The 16,552-nt window shown below is 57.6% G+C and overlaps 1 protein-coding gene and 1 long non-coding RNA gene across 14 annotated transcripts; one reads left to right on the top strand and one right to left on the bottom strand.

Moving 5' to 3' along the window:
* Nucleotides 1-2,991: 2,991 nt before the first annotated feature.
* On the bottom strand, nucleotides 2,992-4,839 carry LOC115892840. The gene is given in 2 exon segments (XM_030915317.1): nucleotides 2,992-4,077; nucleotides 4,818-4,839. Coding segments are annotated over 2 exon segments (792 nt in total). The 3' UTR covers nucleotides 2,992-3,307.
* A 1,335-nt stretch (nucleotides 4,840-6,174) lies between these two features.
* LOC115892934 lies at nucleotides 6,175-15,271 on the top strand. 13 transcript variants are annotated; one of them, XR_004052874.1, is made up of 6 exons: nucleotides 6,175-6,283; nucleotides 6,601-6,656; nucleotides 7,627-7,749; nucleotides 9,299-9,561; nucleotides 9,852-10,159; nucleotides 10,714-15,271. It is a non-coding gene; the product is annotated as an uncharacterized LOC115892934 (long non-coding RNA). The 13 variants fall into 13 exon arrangements; XR_004052875.1 differs by lacking the exon at nucleotides 6,175-6,283 and adding an exon at nucleotides 6,341-6,471; XR_004052882.1 differs by lacking the exons at nucleotides 6,175-6,283; nucleotides 6,601-6,656; nucleotides 7,627-7,749 and having other exon boundaries at nucleotides 9,201-9,561; nucleotides 10,714-10,821; nucleotides 11,273-11,313; nucleotides 13,034-15,271.
* Nucleotides 15,272-16,552: the final 1,281 nt, after the last annotated feature.

Genomic DNA, 16,552 nt, shown 5'->3' with positions numbered 1-16,552 from the left:
GCTGTTCTTTTTTACTCTATTTTGCAAAAGTTAGCAGTCTGCAGGGTGCTTCCCCCGGCTGGCTGGAGAAGCCCCATGTACCCAGCCTTGTCTGAGGTCCTCTGAGCCCCGACGCCGCCTCGCTACGGTGCTGTGCCCTGACCCCAGTGTGGGAGGGGCCATCGGAGCACATGTGCCTTCTACGTGGTGAGGGGGGCATTATCTTGGGGATGCAACTGCAATAATCAAGAAACTTACAAATATTTAGGATAAATTAACTGAGAACGTGTGCACTCACCAGCATGGCCACCTGCTCTCACCCGGGGCATGCCTCCAGCCCTGGCTCTGCCCCCCCAGTTGGTGGAATCATGGAAGCAGGGGAGGGGGTGGTCCCCGGCACGGGTTTGTGCCATGGAGACGCCTGCACATGCCAGGACACTTGCACGGAATGTTCCCGACGCTCTCCCACCTCCAGGGCTGTGTGTAAGAGTCAGTGACAGAACTGTACACAGTGTGCAAGAGACAACTGCCCTCACTGCCACCTTGAAGGGCAGCCTGGACACATACTGTCGAGGGACAAGGAACTTGCTGATGGCAGAAGGCGTCATGCCACATGCTTCGGTCTGTATACAGTCCAAATCCAGCTATGTGGCACGCAACCTTGTCCAGGGGTTCACTGCACATGGCAAAGATGTCCTAGAGGGTAAGGGTGACAGACGCCTGTGCAGGAGGGAGGTCGCCTCTGGGGACCCTGGGGGAAGCAGGAGGGATGTGTTCCAGCTTACCTGGGTGCCCATCTGGCCTCTCTCTGCCCAGAGTCCGCCCCCATGGCAGCAGACATGGGACGGGGTCCTAGGCCAAGGAGCACTCCACCCAGTGGGGCGTGGGGACTTCCGTCCTCTCAGGAGCTCAGAGTGAGCGGGGCCCCAGGGACCAGCATGCAGCTTTCATCCCCAGCCACGGTCTGCTTCTGGCCCTGCCGGGACTTGGGGCTGCCTGCACATTAAATGACCTGGGTTTGTGTCCTGGTAACTCAAGACTGAGAGAGCTGCCACCCTTCTGGGTCACGGCTGCAGGAAATCAGGCTGTCCCCCAGGTCTAGGTGGGTCTGCCAAAATGCCCTGAGAGGCACGGCCTCGAGGTCAGCACCAGATGGGGCTACTCCTCCTGCCCCTGTGCCCAGATCAATCAGCCGCCCCCACTGGAAGGGGACACTCTCCCCGCTGGGGTCCGGAGCCCACTTCGGTCTCCCTCCCCACCCAACAGTGGCTCCCTGGAGACTATGGATGCCCCACCTGTGCCCTCTGCTCCACTGCTGGGACCATCTTTGCTCTCAGGGACTGTGGAAGCCGGTAGAGAGGGGCACCCCGTCAACGCCAGCCAGACTCTGTCCACCCCTCGAGAGCCAGAGCTTTGGGCTCACTGTCTCCCCCAGAGGAAACCTCGCTGGGGCCACAGGAGGCTCAGGTCTCTGTTCCTCAGGGCCCCGGGGGACTCCTGCAGGCAGCAGTGTTTGCTCTGCAGGGCCTGCAGGGTCAGGCAGGGAGGCAGAGGCGACCACAGGTAGAGGCAGGTTAAAGGACAAGGATTCTGAACATGCCGGGGCTGGGTCCAGGCACCATCAGAGCCAGGTCACCGGCTCCCTCGGGGAGGACAGAGCTGTGAGGGTTTCGGGGCTGAGTCACAGGTGGGCTGGGGTGGAGGGGAGGGGAGGACGACACCCCACCCTCACCAGGTGAGGACCCTTCGGGTCGACAGGCTTCCAGCCAGTGAGGGCACAGAGCAGAGGGAGTGCGGAGGGGCTGGTGGGTCATGGTGGGGGTAGGGTGGAGGTACTGGCTGTGCCGCTGCAGCAGGCATCGCCCCGGAATGTGCTGGAATAACAAGCAGAAGGCAGCATGGAGCAGGATGGAGGGCAGAAGTGCGGAGATAGGAGTGTGTGATCCTGGGTGGAGGCGCTGAGGCCTGGCCGGCGTCTGGAGCCTCCCTGAGGCTGGATCTGGGGGCTTTGGGGGAGCCCCCCACAGGGGGCCCCAGGTCACAATAAGGGGCAGCTCAGACCGGGGTGGGGGCCCCCAGGTCGCCCAGGAGTGGAAGTGGCTCGTGATGCTGTGGCTGCTGCGCTGTGAGGGGCTCCTGGTCCTGCTGGCCTCCAGGCTACGCGTGGCCCACTCGCCTCTGCAGCTGCCACGCCTCCCTCAGGGCTCCTGCTGCAAGGCTGGGCTGGACAGGCCTGGGAATCCCAGCGGGAAGGAAGCCGGGCCCAAGGGGAAGCAGCATGCTGGGTCAGGAGACTGGTCAGGGGCCCAGCCGGGCCTGGAGGCCAGCGGGCAGGGGCTGGCAGGGAGTGGGCAGGGTGCCCGCCACTGCGAGGGCCACCATGGAAGACTGTCTGGGTTGGGTTTGCTGCGGAGGCTCGCCAGCAGTGTTTTGACTCCAAGCAGGTTTCAGAGTGTGAACGGCCCCCGAGTCATCTGCTGGGTCCCTCTGCCAGAGGGTTTCTTAAAGACAGATGGCCACACGCGGAAGCCGTCGGCGGCGTGTGGGCCCAGCGATGACGGGGGTGCGAATCCCGCTCTGCCTCCCTCGGTGGCGGCAGGCGGTCTCTAAGTCCTCTCCCGTGTTGTCACTGTACCCTACAAAGCAAAGCCCGAGTTCCTCAGTGCGCTGCGGGGGCGAGTGGGCAGAGCCAGGCCTCCCTGCAGGCGCACACAGCTGTCCCTGTGCCTCCATGAGCGGGGAGGGACGCTGGCAGGAGCCCTCACCCACACGGCCTCCCAGCCTGAGCCCCCATCCAGGCGGCCTCCGCACCTGAGACCCCTCCCAGGCGGCCTCCCCGCCTGAGCCCCCACCCAGGCGGCCTCCGCACCCGAGCCCCCACCCAGGCGGCCTCCCCACCCGTCCCCACACACAGGCGGCCTCCCCACCCTGGCTTCCTGACCTCATGGAGCTGGGCTTGGCCACAGGAGGGCCTTGCAAAGGGCACTTTGCATTGAACCTGAACCTGGCCTGACTTTGCCTCCATGGTTTTCGGGTTGAACAGCAGGGAACGGCTCAGGGGGAGGGGCTGGCTGAATTCCTCCACAGGATCCGAGGGGCTGTGCAGACACGGTCCGTGACTGCGGGTTCTCCGTGGAGAAAATCAGTACCAAGTCGGAGCGAGTCCCCAGAGCTCACGTGTCACTCTGCACCCGGAAGGAACTTTCTGGAAATGGGATACATTCCTGCAGAGTGGGACTCAGGGGCTCTTTCCTGTCACTGTGCAGAAGGCGAGGTCTCAAGGGAGAAGATCTGGAGGCTGGGAACCTGCCTGGGCCTGGGTCCCCTCTCAGGGCTGAGGAGCCCTGAGCCCAGCGCCCACAGTCGCTGTAGCCAACCTCACAGGTCCCACCTCCTCCTGCCTGGCCATGCTTTTGCCCGCGTGGGCTGCAGCCAGGGCCTGGTTGCCACCCGCCCCAATGTGGCCCTGAGGCCAGTCCTGTGCTAGCCTGTATTGACACGCTGGCTCACTCAAATCGATTCTTGTCAAAGGCGTTGTGGAAAGAACAGCTTTCAAAATAGAGCCGAAGAAGACGTGGGCTTCCGCTGTGAGAGCCTGGGTGCTGGCCGGCCGCCCAGGGCGTCTCCTCTCTCTGCGGCCAGGCATGGAGCTCCACCAGCAGCTCCTGGCTGTTGCAAGGCTGTGAGATGTTTTCGTTTGTTCAGCAGGAAGGTCTAGAGAAAGGGGCTGAAGGGGACGCCTGAGCGTCCAGCCTCAGAGAGGAGGCCAGGACCGAGGCCTGGATTCATTCCTAATGGGTCCTGAGGACAAGCACACGGAACCGGCTGTGTTCTGGCTGCAAACGGGCCTGGGAGTGCCCTGGCTGGCATAGGAACAGGCAGGCTGCGGGGCAGAGCGCAATGGACCTTCTGCCTGGGTGGAAGGGGCTGGTGTGCGGCTCCGCGCCCTGGAGTCCCCATCCCAGCCCCTCAGCCAGCCCCTCTGTGGTGGCAGTTTCTCTTCTTGCCAAGACCTTGGACGGAGTCTGCACCCATCCCTGCACGCTGCAGAGACAAAACTCACAACCAGATACTCAGGAAGGGCCAGGGTCCTGCCACCTGCACGTTAGACCCTGAGGGTGACGTTTGCTCTTTGATCCTCTGGTCCTGTGTCCTCTGGGGGCCTCGGCCTGGGGTGGAAATGTGGATCCTTCCCTGTCTGAGACAGTCTGATTTTCAGACCAGCAGAGAAGGAAATGTCCGGTCTTTCCTGTGGGGTCCACCCACCCTCGATACTGTCATGGGCCACATGTCTCCCCCAGATCTGTATGCTGCAGCCCTAAGCCCAAGTGCCTCCGCAAGTGACCTTACTTGGAGATGGGGTCCTCGCAGAGGTGGTTAAGGTAACATGAGGCTACTGGGGTGGCCCTGGCCCAATCTGCCTGGTGTCCTTATACAGAGAGGAGATGAGGACACAGGTCCACACAGAGGGATGACCTTGTGAGGACAGCAGCAGGAGACAGAGCCAAGGACAGAGGCCTCAGGAGCCAGTGGTGCCACATCTTGACCCGGGATTCCGCCTCCTGAATGGTGAGAGAGCTGTGTCTGCTGAAGCCCCCAGGCTGGGGGACTTGCTACAGCGACCGGGAACTCACACGATAGTCACAGGACGTTACAGCTGACAAAGTGAGCTCCCTCCTTGGACACGCTCCTCCCAGCATTCCGGTGAGGTGGGGGCTGGCATGTCACCCCCACTCTGGATGAAGAGGCCGCATCAGGCGGGTGGGCACAACCAGCCCCCCAGCTCACTGTGGGCTACGGCACAAGTTCATTGCCTGCACTTCGGGGTGGGCACTCACTTGCCCCTGTTCCAGCCACCATGCCTGCCGTGGCTGCCTCCTCACCAGGGCCTGTGACTATGAGGCATTGGAGGAGGAGGTGCTGGGTGGAGACACCACAGAGACTGAGGGTGAGACTGGAGGAGGGGAAGCCCCCATTTCTTCTTGAGAGCCCTGCGGGGTCAGGCCAAGGAGCCCGGGTGGCTGTGCGGGAAGGAGTCGCACTCTGCTAGGTGTGGGGGCTTCCCACCTGCACTCCCAGGTGAGCTGTGGCCCTGCCACACAGGCCCCTCAACCCTGTGCCTGCCATGCGGCCCTTTGGAGGAGCCTCCGGATGTGTCTGGGGAGCCCTGCTCAGCCTGGCCCCAGTGGAGTCTCCACAGCAAATCAGCACACAGCAGCGACCACTGTGCGCCTCTGGCCCTGAGAGGCTGCGAGCGCACAACGTCCTGGCTGGAAAGAGGGGAGGCCTGGGGTCCGGGCAGCTCGCAGGGCCAGCTGTGCACCCAGTGACATCCTCATCACCGCCCACGCCAAGCACAGCAGAGACCCCGAGCCAAGGGCAGAAGGAGCACACGGTCACCGGAAACCTTTCCTTCCAGCTCGCCGTGCCTGCACCCAGCACTTTGTGTCTAGGGATGAATTTAATCTGCATGGTGACCTCTGAGGTGGGCACCGCCACTGTCCCAGCTCTATAGACACGGAATGTGGCGGGCAGCATGGTTAGGAAGCAGCAAGACTTTGAGTGGAGGGGGGTCTGGCTGTGGCTTCCCCTCTTTATTGAATGGTGTCTCCACAGAAAGATCTGTATCCCAGAACCTGTAAAGATGACCTTATTTGATTAAAGGGTCTTTGCAGATATAATCAGGTCAAGACCTGGTGGTGTGATCATCCTGGGCCGTCAGGCTGGACCACAGCGTCTGATGTGAAGGACAAGCGCCTTTATCAAGAGACGAGAAAACTCAGGGAGAGCCACATGGAGAGGGGCCGAGGCCATGGGAGGGCCAGGCAGGGATTGGAGGGAGGCAGCCAGAAGCCAAGGGACACCAGAAGCTGCCAGAGACAAGGAAGACCCCTCAGGAGCCTCCGGAGGGAGAGCAGCCCTGCCCACAGTTGAATTTGAGGCCTCTGGTCCCCAGAGCTGTAAGGGAATCAGTATCTGTTGTTGAGGCCATCCGGCTTGTTGCGGGAGCCCCAGGACACGTGCCCACTTGGCCACACTGCCCCGGCAGATTGTGGTCGAGTGCCCAGGGTTCCGGCCCCAGCGCCTGCACTCCTGACCACACAGGAGGCTGACGCCCGCCGGGAAGTCTGCACACGGCACCCTCGCTCTTTCCGGATTCCAGTGCTTCCTGCGGTGCTCTGTGCACAGGAGTGCTGCCGGCTCCCATCCCCAGACTCTCAGGGCTGAAAGGTGACATCCAGCAGCAAGCAGGGGCCCTGCTCTCTGCGACAGCCTGGTTGAGAGTTGGTGCCGGCCAGACCAGGTGTGTTGGCTCATGCCTGCAATCCCAGCGCTTTGGGAGGCTAAGGTGGGAGGATGGCTTGAACCCAGGAGTCCAAGGCTACAATAAGCTGTGCTTGCACCACTGCACTCCAGCCTGGGCGAATGTGAGACCATCTCTATAAAATCCGATAGAGGGACAGCGAGTCAGTGCCACACGATTGGCCCTTGGTATGTTTCCTCTGCCCATCAGTGCTACTCCAAGGAACTGAGTGAGCAAATGTGTGCCTGTCTGCTCACTTGCTTAAGACGCAAAGGGTCTTGAAAGCAGGGTCACACCCAGCATCTTCCCTCCCGCAGGTGCCTGGAGTGTTGGGCTCCTGCTGCCCCAAACCGACGTGACTCGGTGAACACAGGTGAGCACTGGCTGACCGGATCGTGTTTAAAGGAATCCTTTAGGGGAACCACTCTGCAAAGAAAAGAACCCTCAGTAACTCGCTTTTAGTTAAATGTGGACTTCACCTTATCAGGCTTCCGAAGGTAGATTTGCAGGAAGCCGGGGTGGTGGCGTGTGGGGAGGCCTGGGTGCCGGTGGGATTCTCCGCAGGTGCTGCTGGGCTGGGCAGTGGCTCTGGTGGGGAGCGCTGTGGCTCCAGGCCCTGACCCGGCTCCCGCTGGGCTGACTGTGGCAGGGAAGAGCCATTTTTCACAGTAGGTGGGTGGCTTCACAGCAGCCCAAGGCCAGTATGTTCCATAGTTCTTTTCACTGATGGAATCAGCCATCAGCTCAGCCCAGGTGACTTCCGACCTAATCTAAACAAGGTGGGGTCGGTGGACTCAGTTCTCACAAAGAAAGACATGGTGACGTCGGGCGTGGCCGGGTGAGGCAGGGGTGGGGAGAGGCTGACGGCCTCTGCCTCTGCCTCTCCCTCCACCGGCACCACCCGCCCCAAGCTCATGTGGCCCTTCCAGGCGTCATTTCTTCACTTGGTTGTGCCAAGCAGCAGGGGCATGGCTGTCCCAGTCCTTACGCCCTGCCCTCCTCGGGCAGCCTGAGCGTCTGCTCCTATGCTCAGGGTACCCTCTGCCAGGCACCCCCCATCCACACCCAAAGGCAGGCCCAGGTGCGTGGCTTGGGTGACGGAGTCTATTTGGGGCGATCCCTGAAAGCCCAGTGGGAAACTGGGGTGGAGGGAGTGGGCAGGGCCAAGCGGCCTTGTGAACGAGCAGCCTGCCTCCAAGGGGAGCCCCGGGTCCTCTCCCCGCTGGCTGGCCCTGTTGTGGACATGAGCTCTCAGGTTTCGGACGGGCTGAGCATAGTGGCCGAGGGTGCCCTCAGGCAGGGGCAGGTGGGCTTGGGCCAAAGAGCAACCTCTTCCCCCATAGGGGACATGGCAGACAGCCACCAGGAGCCAGAGTGGAGGGGCCAGGCTGTGCACACGGACATTTGCTCAAGCTCACAGCTGGCGTGCAGGAGGGCGCTTTGAACATCTCCAGAGCTGGGATGAGGTCGGAGCTGCCCCTGCCCAGTGAGAATGAATGCCCTGGGGCTGTGTGGGCTCTTGGCCAGGTGGTGCCAGGATATGCCTGGATTTCAGAGTAGGTGGTCAGGGCGGCCACCTGCTGGGTGTCTGGACAGGGACCATGGAGCTGGGATGACTGGGCTGCAGCTTCAGTAGCCACACAACATCCAAAAGCAGGGGGCCCTTGAGGACCCAGCCCTGCTCTCCAGGCAGCGGGCACTTGGCCCCAGAGCCCCCCCTTTCTCGGTGTGAGGCCGAGCATCTCCCGAGCCTGGTGCCCACCCGGCCACCTTGGCCTCTGCCCACTCCGTGCCAGCTCTCACTCTGCCACAGGCCCGGCCCCTCTCACTTCCAGCCTGGGCCCCACTGTCGCTTCCCATCATCTCCCTCCTGGGTGACAGCCTTGGGGAGGGTCTCTGGCCTGGGCTCTGATCCCAGGACACGGCCCTTCCTGCTCCTCGGTGGCCTTCCTGGGCCTGCAAGTCCGAGACCACACCCATGGCTGCTGCCCACTGCTAGTGGGCCTCAGATTTTTCAGAAAGAGGGAAGAGGCTTGGACCCGCCCAGAGCGCTTTCCAAGTGAGGCCATGGTCACGAGCAGTCCAGGGTCCGCTGCCCGGTGAGGGTGGGACTGCAGGCTGGGCAGGGACAGCAGGCAGGGGTCCCTCCCCCAACACAGCCCCCCCCTGCTGTGCGGGGCTCTGAGGTCCTGCCTTACGGGGGTCCTGTGTCCCCTCAGCGGGGAGCAGGAGATGGCCCGGGGCTCGGGGCTGCCATCTCCACCCTTAGTCTGGGGCTGAGCTGTGGTGGAGCAACTCAGGGACCACATGTTTGTAATTTGGGGACAATTCTGCCTTCCTGTAATTTTATTGTATTTAGTAAATGTGGTTTAATTTTCTTCCTGTATAGACTTCACAAATAACTACAAATCAAAAAAGAGCTTGCAGGCCCATCAGGGCAGCCCTGGCCTCCAAGGATCCAACACCAGGCCCGTGGCACACTCATGCCTGCTCGCACTCCCACCCTGTCCCACCTGCACTCACGCCACACACACAGCCACACACACAGTGGGCACGCTCACACCCCAGTCACGCACAAACACACATCCACACACCTCCCTCTGCTGCTTCCTCCCGCAAGTCCTCGTACCCCCATGCACCCCCACAGAGTCCCCATCAGGGCCGCTCCCCCTGTCCCCCCCACCTTGTCCTCGTACCCCCATGCACCCCCACAGAGTCCCCATCAGGGCTGCTCCCCCTGTCCCCCCCACCTTGTCCTCGTACCCCCATGCACCCCCACAGAGTCCCCATCAGGGCTGCTCCCCCTGTCCCCCCCACCTTGTCCTCGTACCCCCATGCACCCCCACAGAGTCCCCATCAGGGCTGCTCCCCCTGTCCCCCCCACCTTGTCATTTCCCACTTCCGTCCCCAGCACCGGCATTCGGCATTTGCCGCGGGCTGAGGGCTGGTGCGACAGAAGCCCTGCCAGCGCCACGAGCTGACGCCCGTGTAAACACGGCTGTTCGGCACACACAGGAGCCGCCTCTGGCCTGCCAGACACTTCCTGCCTGGAGGACCACAGACCTGAGGCCGGCTCGGACGAGAGGACCGTGGCTTACCTGCCATCAACAGGCTCGCAGGGGCCCCTCGCTGCACCCAGGGGGCTGGGGCCGGGCCGACCACCGAGAGAACTCACCATGCATCCCCTGCTAGCCTCCCTGCTCAGGGGCAGCTGGGACGTGGCAGCCGCCTCCCAGACTCTAGTCAGGGTCCCGGATGTGGGGAAGGCCACCCATCAGGTGAGTGTGTGTGAGACATGGGGACAATGGGGGCACCCCACGGAGACACCAGCTTGTCCTGCTGCGTTCTCCGTGTGCTGGATCGGGGGTGGCTGCAGGCGCGGCTGCTTCCCCTGGGTCATCTGGTTCTCGGGTGGTCACGGCTGTGTGGGTCTGTTCCTCAGCTTCCGGGGGTGCAAGGCAGTGGCAGTGCAGTGGCCCTAGTGGCTTTATGCTCCCGGCACAGCTCCGGGGGGGCTGCCGTGGTGGCGATGCCTGGTGGGGCAGCACTCTGTGCCTGAGTCTCCCAGGAGGCCCGCCTGGAGTCTGCAGCCCGTCCTGGGTCCTGTGATGCCCTCTCCCTGTGTTAGGAGGCCCGCCTGGAGTCTGCAGCCCGTCCTGGGTCCTGTGATACCCTCTCCCTGTGTTAGGAGGCCCGCCTGGAGTCTGCAGCCCGTCCTGGGTCCTGTGATGCCCTCTCCCTGTGTTAGGAGGCCCGCCTGGAGTCTGCAGCCCATCCTGGGTCCTGTGATACCCTCTCCCTGTGTTAAATCCCTTCCTGCTCAGAGTCCTTGGGGCCACTCTGCCCTGCTCAGACCCATCTGTCATGAACCCTTGAGTGAGTGGTGCTGCTGGGGGCTGGTGCCTGGAGGTACTGGGTCACCTGGAGCTGGGAGGGTGGGCAGAGGAAGTGCCACATGAGGAAGCTGCAGGGGTCTCCATTCTGGCCACACAAAGTGCCTGAAGTGGATAATGCTTCCGGGGGAGTGGGGGTGACTGGAGGGTTGGAGGGATATCTGGGACGGCTCCCTGGGGGCAGTTCTCTTGTGAGCGTCTGTGGGTGTGAAAATCCCTGTCATGTCACCTTCCGGGATGTCCATTCTACTTCAATGCCAAGTGTAAGTACACAGTGCCTGACTCACACCCTCTGGGTGTCCGCTCCTGTGCTCAGAGCACCCTCCACCAGGCACCCCCCATCCACACCCAAAGGCAGGCCCAGGCGCATGGCTGGGGTGACAGAATCTATTGGGGGCAATCCCTGCAAGTCCAGTGGGAAATCAGGGTGGAGGGAGTGGGCAGGGCCGAGCGGCCGTGTGAATGAGCAGTGTCCTGCCTCCAAGGGGAGCCCCGGTAGATGACCAACTGTGTGAGATCATCTACCTGTTCCTCCAGGTCACAACAAATCCATCCCTCCCCAGCCTGTTTCCAACTTGATTGAAACACCCCTAAACACTCCACAAAGTACCTGCGCAGCCCTGGGCTCCAAGAGGCTTGGCCGGGGTGAGCTTCAAGGAGAGCACGCATGTGCACACACACAGACCCACCCACACAGACACGTGCACACGCATGGATCCACACACACACACACACGTACACACAAGCTCGTATACACAAACACAAGCACTCACAAAATCACACACGTGCACACACACTTGTGCACACAGTAACTCATACACACGAGTACATGCCTGCATTCACCTGACAACACAAACACGCATGCATACAGCAAACACATATGCACACACCTGTGCATGCCCATGTGCACACAGCAAATATCTGTACACAACCAAATCCATAGGTGTGCACGAGAAAACACATACACAGATACACATGCATGTAGTGCACACAAACATACACAATGCGCACACACAAGCACACATGCGGGCACACATGGAGAGATTTTGGTTCTTTGCTCGTAAATCATTTGTTCACTAATTAAATCACCCATCAGGTCCTCCGACAAGGGTGACATGGGAGCCTCCTGCACGCCAGGTGAGTTCTGAGTGCTGAAGCTCCCGCAGGAAACGGTGCGTCCCGGGAGCAACAGTCTTGAAGACTATGGATGGCTTCCTTCTCTTGCCCTGGCCAGAGGCGGGGCCCTGGGTTAGCACAAGGCTTTGTCAGATGAAATTCCAAAGTTTCCCCATAAAAGGAGTCACTCCGAGCTAGCATCGCCCACGACATCCTTCCAGGCCTGGCTCCCCTGGGGCACGTGGAGTGGAGCGGGCAGGCGGGTCTGTGCAGCGGACGGGGCACCCTCCCCGTGTAGGGAAGGTGCTCTGCTCTTCCCACCCTGGGGCTCCGTTCCCCGAATCCGGCCCCCACCACATTCCATGGCACCCAGCTATGCCCCTGCCGCTGTCCTGTTCATCCTTTCACACTTTTGGGGGTTTGGTGGTTTTAGCATGGCCTGTCCCCTCCAGGGACCCACCGACCTGCATGCCAGGGTTTACTTCAGCCTCATCTGGGGAGGGAGCAGCCCTCGGGAGGCCCCTCGAGTACACAGGAAATGAAGAAGAGAGAAAATGAGGCTGAGCTGCTCCGATTGGCCCAAGGGTCCTGAGTCGGAAGATGACAAAGAAACCCCTCCTTAGAGTCTGGACTCTGCTTCCCGAGTCCATGGCCATGTGGCTCAGCAGCTGGCGTGGGGGCACCCAGGAGGATGGGGACGCTCCCCTTCTGGGGACTGAGGGCCCGGAAGCCCACTGAGCACTCAGGGTGTCCTGCTCCGCTCTGGAGAGAGAGTGGCTGGAGCCTGCACCCTGGGTTAGAGGGTGAGACCGGGGAGCCAGGCAGGTGCCAGGCCAGCTCCTGCTAGGCCACCCTGCGGGCCATACCTGTCTCTCACATCACTCAGGCCTGGAGCCTCTCCCTGTGCTTCCTCTGCCAGCACATGTGTGAGTGTGTACATCACACACAGATGACACGTGTGCACAGAGAGGTATGCACACAGAGGGATGTGCACACACACTCACACAACATCATATGTTACAACGCCCTCTTATGCCTGGAGACATTTGGGAAGATGCTTGACTTGTTTGGTTACCCCTTTCTAACTCGGCCATCCCCCAACTGTTCACACCTTGTCGGCCCCTAACCCCAGAGCCTCCAAGTCACCTCCCAGGTGCCACTGTCAGCCCTGATACCTCCTTCCTGGGCAGGGGCTGTGAGGTGATGCCTCCTTCCAGGACAGGGGGCACCATCCGGGCAGTAACATGGGCCACAGTTGCCCCATGACCCTCCCTACACTTTGTTGCTGTCCCAGCCACAGGCCCGGCCCTGACACACAGCAGCTTCTCTGGCCAGCTGTGCAAAAAAGGAACGCGTCCTCCCTGGGCCCACGGCTGGATGGCCACATAGCAGGCGTTCCTCTACAGCTCAGTGGTGTTACCCTGGGATCTGAACATGGCAATGGCCTGGGGCCTGATCGCGAAAAGGGAAAAGCAGTGTTACCAGGGACATCCTCCTGGGGGTTTTAGAATCTCCCCCTTGGAGGGGAGAAGAAGAGGGAGGGAGAACTGCCGGCCCAGCCCCATGAGTGGAGGGTGCACCGAGCCACTGACCTCTGGTCCCTGCCCACCTGGGAGCTCCTCCCTCACAGGCAGTGCCAGTCTGTGGCAGGGGTCAGGCCACCTGTTCTATCTGCCTTTAGTTCATAGCCTGATCAAAAGGTTAATGAGTTCGAAGTTACATTCCTTATCTCATTTTTAAGATTGAATGAGGACTCAAAACCTGCACCTGGACCAGTGACCCTGGGCATTCTCTCTCATCATTGCACAACCGCAGAAGCTTGTATCTCCCTGCCGGCCTTTTATGAGGTGCAGCCACGGGTCCTTTGCTTTCTTATTCACCACTGACGTCTGTACTAATGATGACACGCTTTCGAATGCCAGTTCGCTGACTGAAGTACTAGCTACAGGTTTGTTTTTTTTGTTCACACCCAGAGAATGTGTCCTGGCAATATGCTCCTGTTGGACGTCATTATGCAGTGATGCTATATGGCAAATGTGCTCCAGGAATGACACACTCACAAGGCAGTGTTTGGTCTCCTGTAAAAAAAAACCCACAGAGACAAATAACTAAGAAAAGAAAAGTGGAAGAAAGATGTAAAGGATTCATGCCTTGAATATATAAAGAGTTCTCATAATAAATAAGCACTTCCCTACTAGGGGCCTATCTTCTGATTTTACCCATGCAAAGGAATCTGTGGCTCCTTCCTTTGTAATAGCTCCCAGGAACCACCCCCTCCTGCCCTTAGTCCAGATTATTTGGGTGTGCTGACCTAAATTCTTCACCTCCAGAGATTAAACATGACACAAACCTGGCCAATGAAGGGCTTCCCTGGGACAGTGGCTGGAACTATCAGAGAAAAGATATGCTTTCTCTGTAGACTGTGAGTTGGTAAGATGTTAGCTACCTGTCTTAGTCTGCTTTGTGCAGCTACAATGAAATACCACAGTCTGGGTAATCTATAATGAACAGAGATGTATTGGGGAAGCTGGGAAGTCCAAAAGCATGGCACTGGCATCTAGTTAGGGCCTTCTTGCTGTGGCATCCCAAGGTGGAAGGCAGAAGGGCAAGAGAGAGTGAGAAAGTGAGAAAACACACACACACAGGGGGTGGGGGGAAAGAGAAAGCGCAAGATGGGGCCAAACTTGTCCTTTTATAAGGAACCCACTCTGAGATAATGGCATGAATCCACTTGTGAGGGTCGTGCCCCTATGGCCCAAGCACCTCCCATTGGGCTCCACCTCCCAACACAGCCATGTTGGGGATCAAGCTTCTGACACATGGGCTTTGGGGGACACTTTCAAACCATAGCACCATCTCTGCTACAAACTGGAATGAGCCTGCATGAGAACAAAGCCAAGGCAGGGAAGTAGAACTGAGGGATGCTGCTGAAAAAAAGGAAGAGAACAGATGAACATTGTGTGAGCCTGGGTCTAGCTCAGCCTGAAGCCTGTAGTATCCTGGGCCCTTTAGTTATGTTAACCACCGACTTTCCTTTTAGCTGGAACCAGTTTCAGTTGCATTTCTGCCTCTTACAACCAAGGGAGACTTGACTGAGACCCACTCATAGAAAATGGGGCAGAAAATAGGAACTGACACTCAAAAGAAACACAAATGGCCAATGAACATGAAAAGAAGAACCGCTTTCCATAAGGAAATCCAAGAATTGCACATTATAATAAATGCATGCTATTACGGATTGAACTGTGTCCCCCTCCTGAAAGGTATGTTAGTCCTCACCCCCTGCACCTAAGAACATGTCCTTATTTGGAAATAGGATCGTAGCAGATGTAACTAGTTAGAGTGAGATCATACTGGAGTAGGCTGGGCCCTAAATACAGAACGCCTTGTGTCCTTGTAAGAACAGAGGGAGGCCCCCGGAAAAGCCGGCCCATCTGAAGATGGTGGCAGAGACTGGATGAGGGATCTGTAAGCCAAGGGCTCACGGTGTCCCTGAGAACCTCCAGAAGCTGGAAGAGGCATGAAAGGAATCTCCCCAGGAGACTGAAGAGGGAACATGGCCTTGCCCACACCTTGATTTCAGACATCTGGCTCCAGAACTGTGGGAAGGATACATTTCTGTTGTTTGGAGCTGCCTGGTTTTTCATACTTTGTTATGGCTGCCCTAGGAAACTAATACAGATATTATTTTCCAATTCTGAACTTAGCAAAATATTTTTAAAATGAAAATTCTTACGTTGGCACAGTTTAAGGTCAGGGGTGCCCCAGCAGTTTGGCAACGTAGATCAAAGGCTTTAAGATACTTTATCCCCTTTCACTTGGTAATTCCATTTTTAAGGCTTTATCCTAGGGAAAAATTTCACATAGGAATTATGAGTTTTGGGAAAGATGCTCACAATAACACTGTTTATAGTAATGGGTAGAAACAACAAATGTCTACAAATAGAAATGTTAAATAAATGGGAATGTTATATGTTAAACATGAGATATTAGATATTGAGAATAATGTATTTAAATTATATATGATACATGGAATTATCTTTCTACGAACAGAAAAAGAGGATGTAAGACTGTTCATATGGGGTACAATCCAAATTTATTTTTAAAAAATTTACATCTATTCAACTAGAAAAAAATGCACCAAAATACTGAGTGATGATATCTGAGTGGTAGAATTATGAATTATCTTATTATTTCTTATACGTTAGTATTATTATTTTCATATATATTTTTTATAATAGTCATATATTCCATTTTATCATCAGGAAAAAAAAGTTTTAAAATTCCAAATCCTTTAATGTGCACTAATGTTTTAAACTAAGGTAGAAGAAAAAAAGTCACTGAAAATCCAAGATGTAATAATCATGCCCAACAAAGGCCAGCAAACTTAGTGCATATTTGCTATAATAAAATATTAACCTACTTGTGAGGGTCGTGCCCCTACAACCCAAGCACCTCCCATGAGACCCCAACTCCCAACACAGCCATGCCAAGGGTCAAGCACCTCCCGTGAGACCCCATCTCCCAACATAGCCATGTTGGGGGTTAAGCACCTCCCATGAGACCCCATCTCCCAAAATAGCCATGTTGGGGGTCAAGCACCTCCCATGAGATCCCATCTCTCCACACAGCTATGTTGGGGGTCAAGCACCTCCCATGAGATCCCATGTCCCCACACAGCTATGTTGGAGGTCAAGCACCTCCCATGAGATCCCATGTCCCCACACAGCTATGTTGGAGGTCAAGCACCTCCCATGAGATTCCATGTCCCCACACAGCCATGTTGGGGGTCAAGCTTCTGACACATGAGCTTTGGGGGATACTTTCAAACCATAGCACCATCTTTGCTACAAACTGTAATATTTAAAATATATATATTCATAAAATATACATTCGGTAGCACAGATCCAATTATGGGACATGGCCGGGAGCGGTTGCTCACGCCTGTATCCCAGTACTTTAGGAGGCCCAGACGAGCGGATCACCTGAGGTCAGGAGTTTGAGACCAGCCTGGCCACAATGGGGAAATCCCATCTCTACTAAAAATACAAAAATTAGCCGGGCATGATGGCGCGCCTGTAATCCCAGCACGTTGGGAGGCCGAGGCAGGAGAATCGCTTGAACTCGGGAGGCAGAGGTTGCAGTGAGCCGAGATCGTGCCACTACATTCCAGCCTGGGCAACAAGAGTGAAACACCATCTAAAAAAAAAAAAAAAAAAAAAAAAAAAAAAAAAAAAAGCCAAAAAAATCCCCAGAAAAC

This window comes from Rhinopithecus roxellana, chromosome 13 (assembly GCF_007565055.1).
Source record: "Rhinopithecus roxellana isolate Shanxi Qingling chromosome 13, ASM756505v1, whole genome shotgun sequence".
In the NCBI taxonomy this organism is placed as follows: Eukaryota; Metazoa; Chordata; class Mammalia; order Primates; family Cercopithecidae; genus Rhinopithecus; species Rhinopithecus roxellana.
Note: the sequence above shows the minus strand (reverse complement) of the source record. Positions and strands in the feature narration are given on the sequence as shown.